This window comes from Elgaria multicarinata, chromosome 21 (genome assembly GCF_023053635.1).
Source record: "Elgaria multicarinata webbii isolate HBS135686 ecotype San Diego chromosome 21, rElgMul1.1.pri, whole genome shotgun sequence".
NCBI lineage: Eukaryota > Metazoa > Chordata > Lepidosauria > Squamata > Anguidae > Elgaria > Elgaria multicarinata.
This window is the reverse complement of record NC_086191.1, coordinates 4,766,279-4,788,101: the sequence shown is the minus strand read 5'-3', so window position 1 is coordinate 4,788,101 and position 21,823 is coordinate 4,766,279. Positions and strand designations below refer to the sequence as shown.

General features: G+C 47.4%; 3 protein-coding genes across 3 annotated transcripts in view; 2 read left to right on the top strand and 1 right to left on the bottom strand.

Moving 5' to 3' along the window:
• Window positions 1-21,823, top strand: part of PSMD4 (proteasome 26S subunit ubiquitin receptor, non-ATPase 4) — a 331,723-nt gene that overhangs the window by 171,021 nt on the left and 138,879 nt on the right. The window lies entirely within an intron of this gene.
• On the bottom strand, window positions 1,929-9,725 carry LYSMD1 (LysM domain containing 1). The gene is made up of 3 exons (XM_063145643.1): window positions 9,146-9,725; window positions 5,585-5,916; window positions 1,929-2,776 (listed from the first exon to the last, which is right to left on the bottom strand). The coding sequence occupies exons 1-3, from the start codon at window positions 9,323-9,325 to the stop codon at window positions 2,608-2,610; spliced, it is 681 nt and encodes a 226-aa protein (XP_063001713.1). The 5' UTR covers window positions 9,326-9,725; the 3' UTR covers window positions 1,929-2,607.
• On the top strand, window positions 12,000-20,717 carry SCNM1 (sodium channel modifier 1). The gene is made up of 8 exons (XM_063145623.1): window positions 12,000-12,120; window positions 12,713-12,783; window positions 13,699-13,787; window positions 15,164-15,261; window positions 16,311-16,411; window positions 17,140-17,309; window positions 18,602-18,740; window positions 19,932-20,717. The coding sequence occupies exons 1-8, from the start codon at window positions 12,070-12,072 to the stop codon at window positions 20,029-20,031; spliced, it is 819 nt and encodes a 272-aa protein (XP_063001693.1). The 5' UTR covers window positions 12,000-12,069; the 3' UTR covers window positions 20,032-20,717.

Genomic DNA, 21,823 nt, shown 5'->3' with positions numbered 1-21,823 from the left:
AGTGGTCCGGCACAGCCGGAGGCCGCCAAGTTGGGGGGAGGCTTCCTCGTGGTGCGGGTCGGCAACTACTTTTTTAAATGGGTAGGTTCTGAGTGGGGCAAGGGGTACGGAGCCGGCAACGTCACATCTCATGACCGGTTTGCCTCCCTGTGAGTGGAGAACCCACAGGGGACCCGATCACCACTGTGTCCCTAGCGTGGACAGCCGGAGTCTTTGGAGGAGCCCTTTGCCTCGGCTGCTTCCTTCCAAGCGGACACCATGACCAAAGGGCTCATCCCTCTTCTCATTCCCAGCGTGGGCCTCAACGGAAGCGTCAGCTGAGCCCTTTGCCCTCTGGTTGTGCCTCGGCCACGTCCTCTGAAGCGGAAACACAAGCAAAGGGCTCTCCCGGAGGCCGAGGCCTCCCAACGTGGGCTGCGGCAGAGGCCTTTGCCCGGGCAACGCCTCTCGGCTGCTTTTCCTCCCATTTTTCCGAGTCTTTCTGGGGTTCTTCTTGGGTAATGCAGGAGAAAGCAGCTGAGGTGCGTAAAAGGAGAAGGAAGCCGGAAGGGTTCAAAAGCCTTGTTGTTGTGATGATGAAGATGATACTAATAATGAATTTTTATTATTATTATTATTATTATTATTATTATTATTTCTTGGATAATAGAGGCGAAAGTAACTGAGATGCATAAAATGAGAAGTAGATGGAAAGATTCAAGGGCCTTTTTATTTTTATTTTATTATTATTATTATTATTATTATTATAATAGTAATAATAATATGTTCTTCAATAATGCAGGAGAAAGTAACTGAGATGCATAAAATGAGAAGTAGATGGAAAGATTCAAGGGCTTTTTATTATTATTATTAAAATAATAGCAATAATAATATGTTCTTGGATAATGCAGGAGATGCATAAAATGAGAAGATAGAAAGATTCAAAGGCCTTATTATTATTATTATTATTAAAATAATAGCAATAATAATATGTTCTTGGATAATGCAGGAGATGCATAAAATGAGAAGTAGATAGAAAGATTCAAAGGCATTATTATTATTATTATTAAAATAATAGTAATAATGATAATATGTTCTTGGATAATACAGGAGATGCATAAAATGAGAAGTAGATAGAAAGATTCAAAAGCCTTATTATTATTATTATTATTAAAATAATAGTAGTAGTAGTAATAATAATATGTTCTTGGATAGCGTAGGAGAAAGTCACTGAGATGCATAAAATGAGAAGTAGGCAGAAGAATTCAAGGGTCTCAATAATAATAATAATAATAATAATTTATTTTTATTATCGTTATTATCATCATCGATATTATCAATATTATTATTACAATAATAAATTTGCATCCTGTCTGAAGGCAACTCAAAATTCCACACTCAGAGAAGCTGAACTGAGCTGGTCTGCACGCGTGGGGGAAAGAGGCTTCACTTTGACATCCCCAAACCTTGGGGGGTGTGTGTGTGTTTTTTTGGGGGGGGCAATTACAAAAGCAAACCAAAAAAACAATCCCCCCCTCCCGCCGCCCTTGGTGGTACAATGATCCCTGTGTCTTAACAAGTCACTGATCTGCATGTGAACACGCCCTTAAGAGATGTGAAAGGCTGGAGGGAAATGGGCTGGGGGTGGGGGGCATTGTGGAAAAATTCAGGGGGAGACATGTTCCCCCCCTCCAGGAACTTTTGGGAAATTTATGTGATGGGAGGGAGAATGGATTTTTTTCTTTTAATTTTCCTGGGTTCCCCCCCCCCCCCACTCAAGTCTTCATATCGCTAGACAGAGACTCACCAAGAGAGACACCGGGCACCGTCTCCTGAGGGCAGCTCATTCTACTAAATGTGCCAAAGCAAAGCTGTAACCATCTTTAAACCATTAACCCAATGAACGATCCCACGGGCCAAAAGAATTCCAGGCAAGCACCCACGCGAGGGAAAGTCAGCCAAGCCTGCCGGTTCTTTAATCAGAGGGTAGGTGGTACACGCCACGCCGGAGGGGCTCCTGACAGGGATATAGACACGGGGGCATTGCAGCGGTTTATTCTGACAGCCAGGGGACGCCGCCCGCCACCAAACGGTCAGCCGCACCCGGAACGCTGCAGGGGTCGGCCCGTGGCGGGCCCGCACAAAACCGACGTGCGGAACGGAGAGGGTTTTTCTCCCGTCCGGCCAACCAAACCCGGCGGAAAGTTTTCGAGGAACGGATAAGGGCGAGAAAGTATTTGAGGCAATAAATACAGAGATCGTGGGGACGGGGGGGAGACAGGAGACACACAGAAGCGTAAGCGATATCGAACGCGGAGAAAAGAATCTCTCCAGCGCACACAAAATCGGTGCAGGGGAGGAGGGGGGGAATTCGGACGAAAGACGCAAAGCGGCTGGACGCTTCTGACACCGGGTTCCCGCTTCCGCCGTGGCCGTCTATGGGAGCCCAGAAGGGACAGGTCCCTCCTCCAGATAGGTTTCCCAACTCCTGGACTCTCTGCCAAGGGATGGTCTCCTCCTGAAAGGTGATGTGAGGAGGGGAAGATACCGGGGAGGCGGGGACTCTCGGGAAAAGAGGGTCAGCGGCCTCCGGGGTCCCAGGGCTGGCTAGCAGGGCCGCGGCAGCCCTCAGAGCTTGAAGATTTCGTCCTCCTGGTCGCGGAGGGAGTCGGCGTGGGCGATCTTGGTGAGAGGCACAGGGCCGAGGATGGCGCGCTGCTGGGCGGGCGGCGAAGGCTCATTCTGATAGGAGGACGAGGACGGCGTCTCACTTGGCTCGAGAGCCGTCTCAGAAGCCCTGGCATGGTAGAGAAAACAAGGAAGAGGAATGTGAGAATTCATAGAAGCGTAGAATAGTTGAGCTGGAAGGGGGCTCTAAGGCCATCCAGTCCAACCGCTTGCTCAGTGCAGGAATCCCCCTTCAAGGATCCCTGACAGATGGCTGTCCAGCTGCCTCTTGAAGGCCTCGAGTGTGGGAGAGCCCACCGCCTCCCTAGGTCACTGGTTCCACTGAAGTGACAGGAAGCCAGATTCCAGCTGGACATCATGAAAAACTTCCTGACTGTTAGAGCAGCACAACAATGGAACCAATGACCTAGGGAGGTGGTGGCCTCTCACACCCTAGAGGCGTTCAAGAGGCAGCTGGACAACCATCTGCCAGGGGTGCTTGAAGGTGGATTCCTGCATTGAGCAGGGGTTGGACTGGATGGCCTTAGAGGCCCCTTCTGATTCTACTATTCTATGATTCTATGTAGGTATAGAGGCAGTCGACTTCCAAGTACAATACGCTGGGGACAAAACAATGCGGAGAAAGCCGTTTCTTCCATAGAAGCACCCGGCTGTCCCCTGACGGAAACTGGATTAGACAGGCCCTCCTAATCGAGTCTGCAGGGGAACCGTAACGGCTAAATTGAGCCTCCACATTCTGCAGTAGTCTATCCCCGAATGCCGGGGCTGACCCTCGGGGGATATACTACGCCAAATATGGGGGTTGTCTGTTTAGCCGACGGCGTGATCACTCATGGTTCTGAACTCCCAGCATTCCTGACCTGGGGCTTATGGGACTTGAAGTCCAGCAACAACTAAATTGCACCAGGTCAGGTTGGGGTGCAAAAGGTGTCAACGAACCCATCAGTCTTTAAGACACCGAAATGAAACGGGATTAATGCATGCAGCCCCTGCCACAGAAGGGAGCCTAAAACATTGAAATTGCACGGGTTTTCAAGACAGATTTGGCCATCCGAGGCTTCCGTAGAGGTACAGAAAGACAAGTAAAGAAATGCAGACATTTGGGGGGTGGGGCGGGGGGGCCACCCCACCCCTCCCTGCAGCAGATACTCTTTGAAACTGGAAAAGCAAACGGCTTGGCGGACCCCACTGAGAACGCTCGTGCTAGCCAGCCCAGCCGCACAGTTCAGGAGGCTGAGGCAGCCGCGGAAGGGCCAGGATCGCCACGGGTCTCGACCCCGTGGGGGCCCGTCGTTTCAAAACCCAGGTGCCTGACCCTGGGTTTGCATTTTGCAGAAATTCATCACAACAGGGACGAATTTGAGAAGTTGAGAATTTGTCAATTTCGCAACTTTGGAGCAACAGCATCTTCTGGTGGCCAAATGTGCAACAGCAAGCAATTCTCGCTCTTGCACCTCCTCAAGGGTTTTCAACATTCTGGGATGGGTGGATTTGGGGAGGGGAGGGGGGCAGCGTCATTGGATCCGGAATTCACAAGGCCAAGTCCCAGAACTAAGGGAACACGGGGGGGAAAGCAGGCCTCCGAACATGCACAGAGTACCTTTCAGCCACGGTTCATTTCACATCGTGCTTTTTTAAAAAAAATAAAATAAAAATAAATCTGTGTTAATGTGTTTTTATTCTGTTTTGATTTGATTTTATCTTGTCCGCTGCTCCAAAAATTTTGAATGGGAAGCGGTATATAAATATCGTAAGTAAATAAATAAATAGATAAATACTAAAGCTCAGAACTCAGTGGCAAAGAGCTTAGGCTGATATACCAACTGCGCCCTTATCTGGACAGAGGTGGACTAGCTGCAGTGATCCATGCTCTGATAAGCTCTCGTTTGGATTACTGCAATGCGTTATACGTGGGGCTGCCTTTGAAAACAGTCCGGAAACATCAGCTGGTACAAAACAGGGCAGCACAGTTACTAACAGGGACTGGCTGACAAGACCACATCACGCCAGTCCTTTTCCAACTTCACTGGTTGACAGTCCAAGTCTGGGCCCGACTCAAAGTGCTGGTATTAACATTTAAAGCCCTAAACGGCTTGGGGCCAGGTTATCTGAAAGAACGCCTCCTCCCATATGGACCTGCCCTGACCCTAAGGTCATCCTCAGGGGTCCTTCTCCGCGAGCCCCTGCCAAAGGAATTGAGGCAGGTGGCTACCAGGAGGAGGGCCTTCTCTGCTGTGGCACCCCGGCTGTGGAATGAGCTCCCTAAGGAGGTTCGCTTGGCACCTACATTATATGCTTTTAGACGCCAGGTGCAGACCTTTTTATTCTCCCAGCATTTCAACAGTCTATAAATACATTTTAACTCGGTGTTTTAAATTTGTAATTTTGCATTGCTGCTGTTTTTATCCGGTTGAGCTTTTATATTGTATTTTATATGATGGTTTTATACTGTTGTTTTATACTTTGAATGTTTTTAATTTTTGTGAACTGCCCAGAGAGCTCCGGCTATTGGGCGGTATCGAAATGTAATAAATAAATAAATAAACACCAGAGCTGGCTTCTTATTCCAAATTTAGGCTTAGAAAGGGCTTCGTTCAGCCTTTCCTAACCTGGGGAAGGCTTTAGTTTTGCAACTCTGTAAGGAAGAATAACCCACAAGCTACTTAATATGTGTGTGTGTGTGTGTGTGCGAGGTGGGGAGTATCACGTCCTTGGCTCAACCATCTACCAGGATCAATCCCAAAACTACAACCCAGAAAAAGCAAAGTGCTGGTGTTAACTCAATCCCCAAAACGCAGCTTGGCTCGCTTGCACCGAGCCACCTAAATCGCAGCGAGGAGGGGAGAAGCGGAGCTACAGGCCCAGGCGGCCTTCGGACTCGACGGCCCTATGAGAAAGTTTAGGAGGTGCAACTCACACCTCCCGGAGTTTCTTAGCGGCCTGCTTGGTGCGGCGGATCTCGGAGTCCAATTTGAAGAGGAAGTCGGTAGCAGACAGGTCGTGTTTCGGGGCCGAGCCGGAGGTGCCGTTCTTCCGCGGTTGCTTCTGTTTCTTGGCGGGCGCGGCTGGGCTGCTTGTCCCTGCCGCTTCGTCCACCTTCTCCTCCTTCGCTTCGTCCTCCTCTTCCTCCTCAAGGTTTAATCCATTGGACAACGGCTTGGGCTCCGCCGGCACCGGGATGTAGAGAGTCTTTTTGAAGAAGATGGACTCGTTGGTATAAAGCCGGTTTGCTCTCTTGATCTGCTCCGTCTGGAATGGAATGGAAACGGGCCGTCAAGCAAAACGAGCACTTCGTCAGTTTTAAGCAACCCCACCTTTTTTAAAAAATTAATAAAGCAAGACGCTAGTCGTCATGGAGGTAAAACTCCCCAAAGCAACAGAAATCAGACAACCGGGCACCCTTTGCGTAACGGACGCCGGGGGGGGGAGGGCGCATCCAGTGAAATCTGAATCACCCGGACACGCAGAGATTTAAATTTTGCAGTGAGGGAACACGTGATGGCTGGCAGGCCAGCCGGTCAGGCAGAAAGGGTGGCCACGTCTGACTTGTGAGATATACACATGCTGAGAACACCAGGAATTTATTTTACCCAAAAGTCAGACCCAAAAGTCAATATAATCCCACAAACAAGACACCCATGAAGACAAGGGACTTCTCTCGTTGTTGCTCCTCAACACCATCACCTAGTTACACTTCTGAAAGCCCCTCACCATCCTGCTATCAATTGCCTGCTCCTGAGACCGACGGAGGGAGAGAAAGCCGTTCACACCGTTTAAGTCCAACTCCATGACCCGCTGAACTTTGAAACGGAGAATCTAGTGCCAGGATTTTTCCTCCTCCCTCCCAAACCTCTTTCCTTTCATGCTATGCCTTTTCGGTTGTAAGCCTGCATTCAGAGACTGTCTCGCTTCTGATCTTCGTGGAGCCGGTCTTGGGTCTTTGGGGGCTGGAGGCCGGGATAAAAACGGTCTAAATCGGGCCAGAAAAAGCCTCGCTGGACCAGACCGAAAAACACAGGAAGCCGGCCTGCTATCAAGTCAGACCCACGGAAGCTCAGCTCTGTTTGTAGCAGCCTCTCAGGGTTGAGATACCCCCAGCCCTACCAGGAGATGCCAGAAATGGAACCCGGGACATTCTGTATGCAAGGCAGATGGTCATTCCCCGCAAATTAAAGGCCCTAGACCTCATGATGCTGAAGCTACCTTATCCCAAGTCAAACCACAGGTCTATTTAGCCCTGGAGTCTCTACAACCCAGGGGTGGGCGGTAGGCAGCCTTCCAGATGCTTTGACCATCAACTTCCATGAGCCCTAGCCAGACTAGCCAATGGTGAGGATCATGGGAGTTGTAGGCCCAAAGAAATCTGGAATTCATTGACTGGCCGTAGATTTTTTTTTCCCCACCTGGAGATGTTGGGGATTGAATTTAGGACTTCCTGGGATCTACCTAAAAAGATCCACCTGCAGCCCTCCCTTACTATTTGCCATCTGGCACGGGATATTTAGAGGTAGACTGCGGCTAGAGATGGAAGCCCCATCAGCTCTCATTCCTAGCAGTTCTTAATTCTGCCATTAAGCAGTGGAACTCCCTGCTGCAGGGAGGGAGAACAGCCTCTGGTTTAGAAGTCTTGTTCATTAAGGGAGTGGAAGAAAGAGCAACGAGATAAACTTCCTAAGAGTCCGTGAATTTGTCTAGCCCTCCCCTTCCTTCCCCCCCCCCCCCACCTCCAGCCATCTAGCTTAAATTGCAGCAGGAAGTTTTGCAAGTGAATCACCCGGTTTGAAGCAATCCCTTCCCTTTTCTTTCTCAAGCTCTGTCCCAAATCGTCAGCAAAATGCTGGTTCCTTGCCGCTGAGTCACTGTTCCAAAAAACAGCCCTGGGACAGGAAAAAAACCCTACTTTAAACAGGATAGTAGCCGCTAGAGGGAGAGGGCCTTCTTGGTGGCTGCTCCAAGAAAACTAGACTGGATCCCTCCTTGGTGTGTTAAAACTTTTTTGTCCCAGCTGGCCTTTGGGGAGTAGTCTGGACCTCTTTTAATGCACTTATGTATTGGATTTTTTTAAAAAAATCATATTTTAAATGTTTTAATATGGCTAAGGTGTCAGGAGATCCGGGTTCGCGTCCCCACTCGGCCGTGGAAACCCACTGGGTGACTTTGGGCCAGCCACAGGCTCTCAGCCCAACCTACCTCACAGGGTTGTTGTTGTGAGGATAAACATGGAGAGGAGGAGGATTATGTACACTGCCTTGGGTTCCGTGGAGGAAAAATATATAATATGCAAGAAATATAAATGCAATAAATAAATAATAATAAATATTGTACCTTGTTTAATTATTGTTTTAATGTTTGTATATCTCTATTTGTTTGAACTGTACATGTTTTAATTTGTAAAGCCGCCTTGAGCCTCAGTTTTGGGGGAAAGGCAGGATATTATTATTATTATTATTATTATTATTATTATTATTATTATTGATCCATCCTGCTTAATCCCCAGAGAAAGAGTAACAGCGGAACAGACAGGAAAGATCCGGGATTTTGGCTTCGATGGAAGAGTCTGACACTTTGCAGCAGACTTCCCACTTATGCTTTGGATAAATTAGACATCATCTCCCATCATCCCCAATCAGCTTGGAGGAACATCCTCCCCCGTCCGGTGTGGTGTTGTGGTTAGAGTGCTGGACTAGGGATTCGGGAGATCCGGGTTACTAGCCCACCCGCCCACCCTCTTCCATGGAGCTCAGCGTGCGACTTCGGGCTAGTCCGTGATTCTCGGCCTGACCCACCTCACAGGGTTGTTGTGAGGGTAAAATGGAGCGGAGGCGGCCCATGTATGCCGCCTTGGGATACTTAGAAAAGGAAAAAGCCAGGATATAAATATAACTATAATTAATAAGAACAATAATAATAATAATAATAAAAAACTTGGGTCCCTCTAGATGTTTGGAGGGGTGGCACCTGCAGCCAACATGGCCATTGATCAGGATGATGGGAACTGTAGGCCGAAACATCTGAAACTCCCCACGTTGGGAGAAGGATATTTTACAATAAAAATGGGGGTCATGAGAACCCAAGTAAGGGGCAGATGGTGGATCGATATGGCTTCCAATTTTGTTTTCCCAACGATGCCAACTTCCTCGAATGACACACGCTTTTGGATCTGCGGTGATGATCTTGGGTTCAAGTCCTGCTCGTGGGATTCCCACTGGGGCAAGCCTCTAATCCCAGGAGTGCCGTGCACTCTGCACACGCTCAGAATCCCTGACTTTCCTTCCCTCTCTCTTTAACATCGTCCAGAGCGGAGGAAACCCCAGGACCAATTCTGTGGCTATTTCTGTCCCAGCAAACCCTGTCGCTTCTTTGATAGCGTATAGACCGGACGCATATAAATCCTTACGTGACACTTGAAATACGCATAAATATCATTTCCGAACGTGCACAGCGACACCAGTGCAAACACCTCGCCGGAAAAACTCACCGTGACTCCGTACCTGACCGCCAGCCCCTGAAGGGTGTCCCCGGGTTCCAGACGATGCTCCACACGCCTCTCCCGTGCTGGCGAGGTGACCGACTTCACCAGGCTGCCGTAGGACCGGGTCCGACTCCCTTGCAGTAATCCGGCCCCACCGGGGGAGCCCTGTTTGGAAGGAGACGCCATCCTCCCCTCACCCTAAAAGGTTATGGCCCCTTGCAGACCCCTAGCTGGACAGCTGGCCCGCCAGCGTGAGGCTAGGGGTGACCTCCAAGCCTCCTCGGGTCTCCGAGATGATCCTACTACTGCCACCAGTCCTTACCACCCATGGGAAAGAGTGCCATGATTTGAGCTCTCCGCCCACATAACCTTTCCCAGCAAGTGTGTGCTTAGCTGGTGGTTCCCCCAAAAAAACCCTGGAAGTCTCCTCCTCCTCACCCAACCCCAAAAATCCAAGACAGCCCCCAAGGAAGAATCTTTCCTGATATTACACTCCACTGTCTTTTCCTCCCAAAGATGTTCCTACAAGGTAAGCCCCCGAACCTGTCATTGCTGGGATGCTGAGTATTCCAGGCAGTTTAACAGAATCCAGCCTCCCCTCGCTTGCCCCTCCCTCCACCCCCGCGCAAGGCCTTCTGGGAGTTGTAGTTTTGGTCTGTGCGAAGTCATTCGTTCTTCTTTGCATCCCGACGAGAAAAGATGCCCGTGTTTGGGGGTGTCTCTGGCACCACTTCCATGCCCAGTTGCAAATGTAGGCGCAACACAAGACCACCCTGTTCAGCTCCTCGGAAGGAGGGAAGGCAAAGAGGCGGGACTACAAATCCCAGCACCCTCTGTGCCTCTCCCAAAGGACGATGAGAGTTGTAGTTCCTTCCCCACCAGCCGCAGAAAGACAAACACGCGCTGGCCAATGAGGTTTTTCTGAAAGGGAGAGGTGGAAGGGGCGGGCCTTTTTCTTGTTGCATTTTGGGAAATGAAGCCCAAAGGCATGCTGGGAATTGCAGTCCAGCCCATGATGGTGTTGCAAACTTTCAAGGGGGCTAAATTTTAGGTTCCACCCCTAAATTAGGAATCCCTCTTTATTCGAAAAATAATTATTACAGAAACACACACACACACACACACCTTAGAAACAAAGCAAACAGAACAACGCAATGAAAAAAACAAATTGGGTGGGCACCTACAGCATTGCAAAGCTGTTAGGAATAATATAATAATAATAATAATAATAATAATAATAATAATAATAATAATAATACCACCACCACCACCACCACCACCACCACCATTAGGGCAATCAAAAGCTCACCCCAAAATTGTGCAAGCTTTGGAAACCTCCAGATCTCTCCATCTTGCAAGATGTGTATATAAAACACTTTGCCTGGTGAAGAGACCTGTAGATCTCCAAAGCCTGCACACTTTTTTGCAACATATTTTCCAATTTCTATATCTATAGGTACAATGTTTACTTTAAAAACAGGCTGATTCTGTGGGAGCACTCTAGGTAACGTGGTCCCAAAATTCCGCAAAACTCGGGCTGCCTTTTGTAACTCTTGTTTTTCAAGCCTCCCCTTTTTTTAGGAGTCTTGCTTTAAATTTCACCTCCCCAGTGACATGGCATCCTCCAAACTAACTCTTTTTTTATTGTTTGGAAAAAGAAATCTTGACTCTGCAAACCTCACCCTAAAAAGGGGGAAAGATTTACGACAGCAGCATTGTGGAAAAATAGTCTACGAGTTAAATTTGTGAGTGCATATTTCAGGCAAGTTTGTTCAGGATCCCAGAAGACTACAAATTGATATTGATCAATGATCAAGGGTCTCAAAATAAAGCCCTATGAGGAGAGACTGAAAGAACTGGGCATGAGGGGGAGACATGAGAGCACTCTTCAAATACTTGAAAGGTTGTCACACAGAGGAGGGCCAGGATCTCTTCTCTATCCTCCCAGAGTGCAGGACACGGAATAACGGGCTCAAGTTAAAGGAAGCCAGATTCCGGCTGGACATCAGGAAAAACTTCCTGACTGTTAGAGCAGTACGACAATGGAATCAGTTTACCTAGGGAGGTTGTGGGCTCTCCCACACTAGAGGTCTTCAAGAGGCAGCTGGACAACCATCTGTCAGGGATGCTTTAGGGTGGATTCCTGCATTGAGCAGGGGGTTGGACTCAATGGCCTTATATGCCCCTTCCAACTCTACTATTCTATGATCAGGAAAAACTTCCTGACTGTTAGAGCAGTACGACAATGGAACCAGTGACCTAGGGAGGTTGTGGGCTCTCCCACACTAGAGGCAGCTGGACAACCCTCTGTCAGGGATGCTTTAGGGTGGATTCCTGCATTGAGCAGGGGGTTGGACTAGATGGCCTTAAAGGCCCCTTCCAACTCTACTATTCTATGATTCTATGCTTTGATTGAAATTTAGGTATAATTCTTTAAAAGCCTTTTTTTTCCTCTTTAGTTTAGTTTTGTTTAACTTTTTTCCAATAAAAATAATTATTAAAAAAGGATCCGAGAATTAATCACTGTATATCTGCAACAGTGACCAACAAAACCGTAATATTAACATCTTAAAGCAAAACGTTTCTTTTCCCACCTTCTTCAGCTGCTCTTCAATTGTTCTCTGTGTACTGACAACCGTGTGGCATGCTGGGAAATGCAGTCCCTCCTGGTTTTATCCAGATGCATTCTGGGAAATGCAGTCTTTGCATCATTTCCTCCCCCCCCCCAGCCTTGCAGGCTTCATGGGAAACGTAGTCCCTGGAGCCAGATTGGTGGGGAGGAGGAAAAGGAGGAGGACCTAGAAGCTAGGTGCATGCTGGGATTTGTAGTCCTTGAGGATGGCCATGTCATAGGGGAAGCGTTTTAGGAGGAAAAGAGGAGGCGGTTTGGGGGTGTGCGTGAAAGAGGGGGTGCTTAGTGTGGGGAGATCATGTCCTTTAAGAGGGAAGGAGACGACTCCAGTCAACTCAATGTGCTGAAGGTGAGTGAAACACTGGGGTAGAAAATAGGAGGCTGGGGGGTACGTCTTCCCGGCCCCCCAACCACTCCATAGCAGCTGGATAGGGCTTCTTCACCCCACTGCCCCAAACCCCCACAGACACACACAGAGCCCATATCAAATCCCCCCTCCAAATCCAGCCAGCAAGATAGGCAAAGGGCTACCCAGTTGGATTACTGAGCGCTCATGTCATTAGCGATACAAAGGAGAAGGCCCTGCGCTCTGTGCATGCTCAGATGCTCAGCTATGCCATTCTGGTACGATTACTTTGCCAAGCACTTAAAAAAACAAAAAAACAGTTTGGGGGTTTGAACATCGCTCAATTCAGGTGTTTGCTTGGTTTTGGCTGCTGACTGGTAGTTTAATATATTTGCTTACTTGGGAGAGCCCCTTGTTGGGACGCCGTGATCAATCGCCTGGAGGCCTGACTGAGCCGAGACGAAGCGGGAAAGTGTTTACATGCATGCTCAGATCTGAAGGGTCGTCCATGTGCTCCCACTTCGTTTGCTTGCGCACAGCGATCAGCTAAAATTCTGCTTCTGCGTTTCTTTTTGTATCCCACTGCTGCCACCAGAAACGAAGAGTTGCAGACCTTCTGGCGAATTACATTCCTGAAGATGAAGCCATGCTCCTGAGAGACGGCAGGTCAGAGCTACGGAGCGCTGAGTGCGATTACTGCCGTTGCTAACACAGAAATAGATAAAAGACATAAATCATATGGAGGTTTCAACACATTTTGTGCAGCTCTTGGAGTGATCCATCACTGGGTAGTTGGGGCTAAATGCCTGGCCCAAAGAAGGCTAACTTACAGCATGGGGGGGGGATGGACTACACCTTCCATAATCCCCAATGGCCATGCTGGGGGTCGTAGTCCAATGCATCGGATAGCACAGACGAGGGTGGGTATGCACTACAGCTTCCATGATCCCCAATGGCCAAGCTGGTGGGGGAGAATGGGAATCATAGTCCGACGCATTGGTTAGCGCAGTCCATCTGCGTGATTAAATCGTTAACAAAGCAAAATTAAAAATTCGCAGTGCAAAGGACCGAGATTGGATTATCAACCATTATAAGGTTATGCTCCTTCTAGGACTCTGTGAACGGCTGAAAGAATTTTAGCAGGTGAACGGCCCATCTTTTAGGGCTTAAAATTGGTTTTCATACATTTAAATGAAATATGCTTCTTGCCCAATTAAATTTAAATAAATGTGCATGTCAGGGGGCGGGGAAAGACAGTGGCACCTTTTTGAGATTGCTGTTTTTAACATTTTCTCTCCTCCTTGGTTCCTAGGACAGAAAACCACCAGAACCAAACAAGCTTTATGAGTAACCCGAATCTATAATGTTTGCTTTCACTGATCCAGCTAGTCACTTTGTGCCGGGCGCATTCAGAAATTCCTGGGGCCATACCAAGTGGTAGAGTCTGTGCTTTTACATGCAGACACGCCCAATTCAATCCCTAGCCCCTCCAGTTTTAAAAAAGGAGCAGCGAGGAGGCGACGGATAAAAATTTGCAATGTGGCCACTAAGTCCTCATTAAGTGCTCTTGGCTTATTGCAGATACGCCTGCACGGTGTGCTTCCATAGGCCGGTTTTCGACACTCTTGACATGCTCACGGTCCACCGTTCTGGGAAGAGGCACCTAGCCGGTAAGTGTGCGAAGACTTTCTTTGGATCCTCAGGAGGACCAGAATTCAGGTCTCAACCTTTTTTCTAAGATATTCTGAGCAATCAGGGCAGATATAACCTCAGGTAGCCAAACTATAGTGCTATTAGCAACAGGATGTTGTTATTATTATTATTATTATTATTATTATTATTATTATTATTATTTACATTTATATACCGCCCCGTAGCCGAAGCTCTCTGGGCGCTTTACAAAAGTGAAAAACAGTTTACATTAAAAACAAATATACAAAAATTTAAAAGCATAAAAACAGCAATTAATATTTATTAATGTTGCTAATGGCACCGTAGTTTTGAGCGTTGCAGCAGGCAAACTGCGATTGGCTACCGGATTGGTTGCTCTGTATAATAAGAACATCTGATTGGAGCAGGAACACAAGCCATTAGTCATGTGACTTGCAGGCTGCTGGCCTTGTTTCGTGAACCGAGCCAAACTTGGCCCAGGAGTGACTATGTTGAGTAGCCTTAGAAGCATACCATATTAGCTTAGCTGTGAACCAGGAAAGTCTCGGGTTCGAATCTCACCCCCGCCAATTGCCACAGGCAAACCGCAACCTCTCAGCCATCTGCAATAAGATGATATGGAAGCTACCTTACAGGGTCGTTGTACGGGACTGTTGCAATTACGTCTTTGACGTTCTTAAAACACTCAAGAATTTCTATGAATGACGAGGATGATGATGATAAAAATGATTAATGTGTGTCTTTAATTTCGTAAATGGAGTTCCTTTTTTACTGTTACTACGTGACAGAACCACAAACGTGCCAAAATTACCTGCTTGCATTACAAAACTACTCAATGTCTAACGGAATTTAATGTTAGAAAAACTGGGCTTCTGTAATGTTGTAGCAGAAAAATGAAATAAGTTTGATTGAATGAAGTTTCTTTCATTTTTCTGTCACTGCATTCCATTTGTTATTAATTTAATAGATTAATATTATTTATTAATTGTCAGCAAGGGTATGTACTGCTTCTACTAAAGCTCCTTGCCACTTTATTGCCTTGAATAGAGTAATTACGATGGGCAAAACCTGTTGTTTCTTGACCAGTGTCTGTCTGAGAAGCCCACCCCGATTGGCTGAGCTTCTGTGATGTCACAGAAAGCTCATGACTTTTTAACATGCCCAAGTAGTTTCATTCATCCTCTCAATCCACAAGTAAGGTAGCCCCATTTGACAGATGAGGAAGACTGAGGCATAGAGAGAAAGAGAGAGAGAGATCTCACCTACCCAACGCTATCCAAAGACTCTTTAGAACCTACTAGTCTGTGAGTGCAATTTTTCATTCACCGCCCCACTCTGGAATTTCCCCCCCTCTCTCTCTCTGTCCCTGAAATAGGTTTGCAGAAATTCTACGGGAAGAAGCGTTCACTCGAGAACGAAGTTCAGAAACGGCGCCACCAGACGTACCTTCGGGCAGAAGAAGCGGGCGCCCAGGTTGGGCCGGGTGCTCTGTGGCACCACCTAATGGCTTTCGCTGGAAGTGCAGGCTCGGTGTTTGTTGCTTTTTCCTTACGGCGCAACCTTGCGCATGTGTATTCAGAAATAAGCCCCACTGAATTGAGCAGGACTCGTTCCATAGTTCAGCTAGGGCGACCATATGAAAAGGAGGGCAGGGCTCCTGCAGCTTTAACAGTTGCCTAGAAAAGGGGATTTCAGCCGGTGTCATTTGTATGCATGCAGCTCCTGGTGAAATTCCCTCTTCATCACAACACTTGAAACTGCAGGAGCCCTGCCCTCTTTTGTATCTGGCCATTCTAGCTAAAGAGGGCAGGGCTCCTGCATCTTTAACAGTTGCCTAGAAAAGGGGATTTCAGCCGGTGTCATTTGTATGCATGCAGCACCTGGCGCAATTCCCTCTTCATCACAACACTTGAAGCTGCAGGAGCCCTGCTCTCGTTTGTATCTAGTCAAGAGGGCAGGGCTCCTGCAGCTTTAACTGATGTGATGAAGAGGGGATTTCACCAGGTGCTGCATACACACAAATGACACCTGCTGAAATCCCCTTCTCTTTACAAATGTTAAAGATACAGGAGCCCTGTCCTCCTTTTCATATGGTCACCCTAGTTCAGCGCATCAGGGAAAAAACTCTGAAAGCTCTTTTGTGCTTTTAAACAGCTGTGTAACAGCCCGAACTCGCCAAGTGAAGCCTTTTCCTAGCATGCAGCTTCCTTTTTCCAGCTCAAAGTGGGTGTCTAGGTGGAAACCAATATATACGAGATTTCCCTTGGGAGATATAAGGGTGGAGGAGCTCTGAGTTTTGCCCAAATGGCAGCTTTCAACTGCGGGCAGGCAGGAAGTGCGGGCCTTCCCTTTGCTCTACGACTTCCTCGGTCGCTTTGTCCCCAGGAAGACCGCCAACTCTGGGGTGCCATTTTGTTTCGGTAGAGCCCGGCCACGATCCTTCACGGAAGCTAGCGTGCTTCAGCCGACCCAATTTCAGGGGGCTTCATCCCACTTAACAGGCCGGTGTTTCGCTTCTTTAGGTGACGCCAGGCCCCGCCCCTTTGCTCGTGCAAACCAGGAAAATTGCCCAGAATGCTTTGCTGAAAACCGCTCCTTATAACAGCTGCTGCCGGCGGAGCAGGTAACATCGTCGCTGAAAAGCACGCCTTGAAATTTAAAGCGAGTTATGTCCATTGTTCTTCATTTTCTGGGGAGGCGGCTGACGTCTGCGCGGTTGCGTTGCCGCAAGGCCTTGCACGGCCTATTGATTCAGGCCTGTCAAACCGCTTTCCGTCTGCGGTGCCGGAGAACACTCCCGTGGCCCAAAGTGGGGAAAAGGTGTGGTGGGCGGAGCCAATGGGGAAAGAGGGAGTGGCCCAAATGCCAGCAGACTTTGGTTTAAAGCTCAGACTGTCGATAACTAAGCCTTAGCTTAGGGTGACCGTATGAAAAGGAGGACAGGGAATATTAGCAGGTGTCATTTGTCGGCATGTCGCACCTGGTGAAATTCCCTCTTCATCACAACAGTTAAAGCTGCAGGAGCTATACTGCAGCTATACTGTGACCAGATTTAAAAGAGGGCAGCTTTAACGGTTGTGATGAAGAGGAAATTTCACCAGGTTCTCCATATATACAAATGACACCTACTGAAATTCCCTTTTCAATACAACTGTTAAAGATACAGGAGCCCGGTCCTCCTTTCCATACGATCACCCTAAGGCTTAGTATTCCAAGCTTTTAGAATTGGGGGGGGTGGGAATGTGCAAAGGACAGAAACCACCAAAAGATTGGTGGTTAGAGGAAAGGGGGTGGGGGGTTAGCCATCGAAGACCCCCGTGAGGTTCAATAACCCTGTATTTTTTGGTATAGGGAGGCCGGAAGTGAGCCTGGTCCATCAAGGTCAAGTGTCGGCTGCAGAGAACCCAAGGAAGAGGTGCTGTCAAAACCCCGGGATTCTCCAAAGACGGGTGAAGACAGACCTGTTGGGGTGGAAGTCAGTCCTACCGCCCGTTCGCCTGGATCTACGAACGTACCGGGAGGTAGCAAACTGTTTGGGAACGTTTTAGAGTTGGTTCAGGGCCGCAGGGCCTCCATCCTCCTGTTTGCTGCTGCATTTTTGCTGTCGTCGTTGTTGTTGTTGTTAATTGATATGAAAACGCAACCATTCTCTAGGTCCAGCCATTTTGTAAATGTTCTTCACGACAAGGAATTCGTTCGAGTTATTTTGCATAGCCGGCCCGGCCCTACCGTTAGGCAGAGAGAAGCAGTCGACTCAGGTAGCAACTGCTGGGAGGCGGCGGCAAAGGGGATAATAATAATAATAATAATAATAATAATAATAATAATAATAAATTATTTATATAGCACTTTCTAAAGCCGTACATGAGATAAAATAGATCAGGAATTTACAAAAACCCTGCAACATAGCCTGCTGCCTTCATCTTAAGTGTTGGAAACAGATTCATTGGCAGCCAGCCCAGTTGTTTTTAGTATTATAATAATAATAATAATAATAATAATAATAATAATAATAATAATGTTTATTTATTTCTTACCCGCCTCTCCCTTTGGATCGAGGCGGGGAACAACATTAGAACAGGAATCAATACATCTTAAAAATTCATGATTTAACATTGATCTGGATAGGCCTGCCGGAAAAGGCTAGTCTTTAAAGCTGCCTTAAAATCACACACAGAGTTAATTTTATGAATCTCCTCCGGCAGGCCATTCCGTAATCTGGGGGCGACAGAAGAAAAGGTTTCTGTTTCCTCTGGGAAACTGATGTCAGCCTAGTTTTAGCTGACGGAAGTAAGTTCTCCCCAGAGGACCTGAGTGTGTGGGACAAACTATATGGGGGAAGGCGATCCCGCAGGTAACCTGGACCCAAACCATTTAGGGCTTTAAAGGTAATGACCAACACTTTGTACTTTGCCCGTGTATGTATGTGGGGTGGGAAGGGCGCCATCTTGTTCTTTGGCTCCAGCAGCAGAGGTCAGGAAGTGCTTGATTTAACATTAATTCTGAATAACCAGCCAGATGTTCAGCAGGGCGAGAAGCCCCTTGGTCCGGGGATTCCCAAACTGGGGAGACACGCTGTACATAGTCTTGGATACCCACCTTCGTTCTTGCTTTTCCCCCTTTCCTTTCAGGTGAGGTGTGTTGGTTGCTAACCATGCAAATAGGTATGAGGTGAAAGTGGAGATTGGGGTGTGTCACAGCTGCTGATGTCACAGATGCTCTGAGGTTTCTCTTAAACAGGGCAGTTTCTCTAATACTGTATCCAGTGAGCAAGGAGAAGCTGGTCTTAAGGATCCATCTCTCTTGATTCCAGATTCCCCGAAAGAGCCCGCCCTAGGAAAGAAGCACAACCATAAAAGGAAAGGCCATCCTGTTGAAACACCTCCTTCCGGGCCCAGTAATTTCACCCCAGAGAAGCGACAGGCTCTAGAACATTATTTGAGGCTGAAAAGGTAGGTGAGAAATCACCCAGCAGAGGGGTTAACCCAGTAGCTTTTTCAATCACGGCATCTGGATTTGAAGGTTAGAGTCAAAAATTATCAAGGCACTGACAGAGAATCCAGACAAGGTCGCTTGTCAAATGGCCGCATCCCGATATTTTCTGTGTCGTTCTCCTGTGATTTTTTTCTAGAACAAATGTATTCATTTATTGTAAAATGCAATTGCAGGGCAAATGTGATTGATGCTTTTAAGGGCTACTGTATACTTAATTAAAAGCTTTCTGTTTGCAGGTTGCACCTGTTTTATTGTATCCTGTTCAACGAGGCTTGGTGTGGTATGATGGAAGTGCTTTTTTATAGTGCTGCAAGAAAGGGGGAGGAGAAATACTTAAAAGAATTACTCATGTAAAGCCTTCCCCAACATAGAAGCGGGGAACAGATGATGACAAATTAAGGTAAAATTCATCCGTAATCTCCCCTCCTGCAAGCCATGCTGAACAAGAACCAATAAAACCAAGCTGAAGCAGTTAAGGGGTTTGGGAAGAGGATGTAGCTTGCATGCATTGAACGCAAAGGGTCTCACATTCAATCTCTGACATCTCCAATCTACGGGTAAAAAAGACTCCTGGGGAGCCATTGCCATGGTCTGACTCGATATTATACAGCTTCATATGCCCCTGAGGGAAGCTTTTAATTAATGTGGCAGGGGACCTCTACTGAGCAAGGCTTACTTGTGGGTAAACATCAGAGAAAGATCTCCGGGATGGAGTAGGTCAGTATCGGTTCATATTGCGCTATATTAAGTGATGTGTAGATCCTCCATTTTTAACTCCTCTTCCAGATTCCTTGCAGAAAAGCTATGCCTCACGCTAGTGTGGAAACAACCTTATTCACACAATCAGTTATACCAAGAAAAAAAGCAAACCCTTCTAAGTTTTAACACCTAGTTCGAGCATTTTAACCTTTGAATATTTTAGAACGTTACAATTTGCAATTAAATTCAATGTAAACCTGAACTGATTGTTGTGTTTTTGGTTCGCAGGTTGAAAAGTTGTTTTGTCTTTCAATATGTAATTGTGTGGATTTTATATGGGGTTATTTGTTTTTAATGCTGCATAAACACACACACACACACACACCGGGAGAAAGTACAACTTAAATATTTTAGAAATAAATCAGTTCTTTCCTTCCTTTCTCTGGAAGCGCTGGTTGGGTCCAAGATGGTTCCGGCCACTGGGTGAAGGATGAGAATGTAGAATTTGACTCCGACGAAGAAGAACCTCCAGCATTGATACTGCCTTGACAGCGTGGAAGATTCCTTCCCTGGGTGTTGGTACTGAATGCAGCAGCCTCGAAACTCCACAGTTGACACCCCGTGCAAACGTGTCACCAGCTGGGCCTGAAGAGCAAAGCTCCTGCAACGTGATTAAATAGTTGAATATATCAGGAGACGTGTTGGGGTCTCAGTTTCGCAGACCCAGGCTTTGTTCGGGACTGGCTGTGTCTCTAAAGCTTAGCTTGGGTCGGGGTAGACTACCAGGTGCCTTCTGGGAACGGAAAATCAGGAATGGAAGGAATTCAAGCCGTGGTTCACTGCTGTGCGTGCTAGTTGAGTTCCAGTATCTCCTGGTGGAACTGGGATAGTCTCGTCTGAACCTCTTTCCAGAACAGCCTGCTCACATCTTAAGATCTTCTCTCGAGGTGCATCTTCAAATCTCCTCTTTAGCAGAGATGGGTTAACACAGAAGGGCCTTCTCTGCAGTGGCTCCATCATGCACTCCAAAGAGGTTGGCATAGCGCCAACGGTTCTCTCTTTTTTTTACACCAGGCTGAGGTCTTCCTATTGCGCTGTGTTTGTTTTGACGCAATTGAGTATTATTATTTTTTAAAAAAAAAATCTGTTTAATGTTTATGTTGGATTCTGTTACAGTTATGTGTTGCTTTGATTATATTGTATCTATCTGTTTGCGCGAATTCACACTTTTGTAACGCTGCCCTAGAAACCTTGGGATGGGAAGGCAGCCAAGAAATATTTTAATTAAAGATTTTTTTAAAAAAAAAACTGGTAAAGCTGCTACCGCACAGCGTAGATGGAACTGAACTACATAGATGGAACAAAAGTCTGATTTGGCAAAAGGCAGGAGCGGGGAACCTGGGTCCTTCTGTAATTTTTTGGACTACAACTCCCATCAACCCTGGTCATGCTGACTCAAGACTGGTGGGAGTTGAGAGCCCAAAACAACATTTAAGGAACACAGATCCCACTGATATACATAAGGTAACTTCTTACATTCTATCTAAATCCGTCCATTTTTCAGAACTATGAGAACTGGAGACTTAACCTGGTGGCAGAGAATGTGTTTTGCAAAGTCACCGGTCCTCAGTGTCTCCCATCTTAGTCTCACAATAACCCTGTTAGGCGGAGAGACGTCAACTGGCCCAAAGTCACTATCCTAGCCGACTGGGGATTTGAATCCGGGTCTCTTGCCCAAGGAACAACTAACTACATGAAGATAAATCCCTTGCCTTCTCCAACCTGGGGCCCTCTGGATGTCTTGGATCACAACTCCCATTATCCCCAGCCAGTGCGGAACTGTAGCACACACAGAGGGTTACAGGTTGGAGGTTGTCCATACCAGCACCAGCTTGCCCTCGGCATGTGCCGTCAGCTGCAAGGGGAATTTCTGGTGAGCAGGAGACTCAGCGATTGGCTGAGCTGCTCTGATGTCAGAGCAGCTGGGCGCATGAACTGAGCCTTGTTCTGACTCTGCAAAGGGGCTGAAGGGAGGGATTGCAGCAGCAGGAGACTTGCACTTGACGGGTAGAAGTGGTCTGGAGGAAAGGGAACGGACGGGAGAGGGAGGCTTTGGAGTCTAGCGCTACCCTTCACCTGCCCAGAGGTGTCCAACCTCTTTCAGCCGGAGCTGCTCTCGGGGGCCGGGGGGGCACATTTCTGGGATGGGCGGAGTCAAAGCCAAAAGGAGAGGTCCAAAAATACCAGCTATTTTAGCTTAAGACCTTCCTGCCAGTCACGAAGCCTTTAGTAGAGGCGTTTAGACTTCTTAAAACGGAGGGGGAAAGGCACAAAAGCCGAG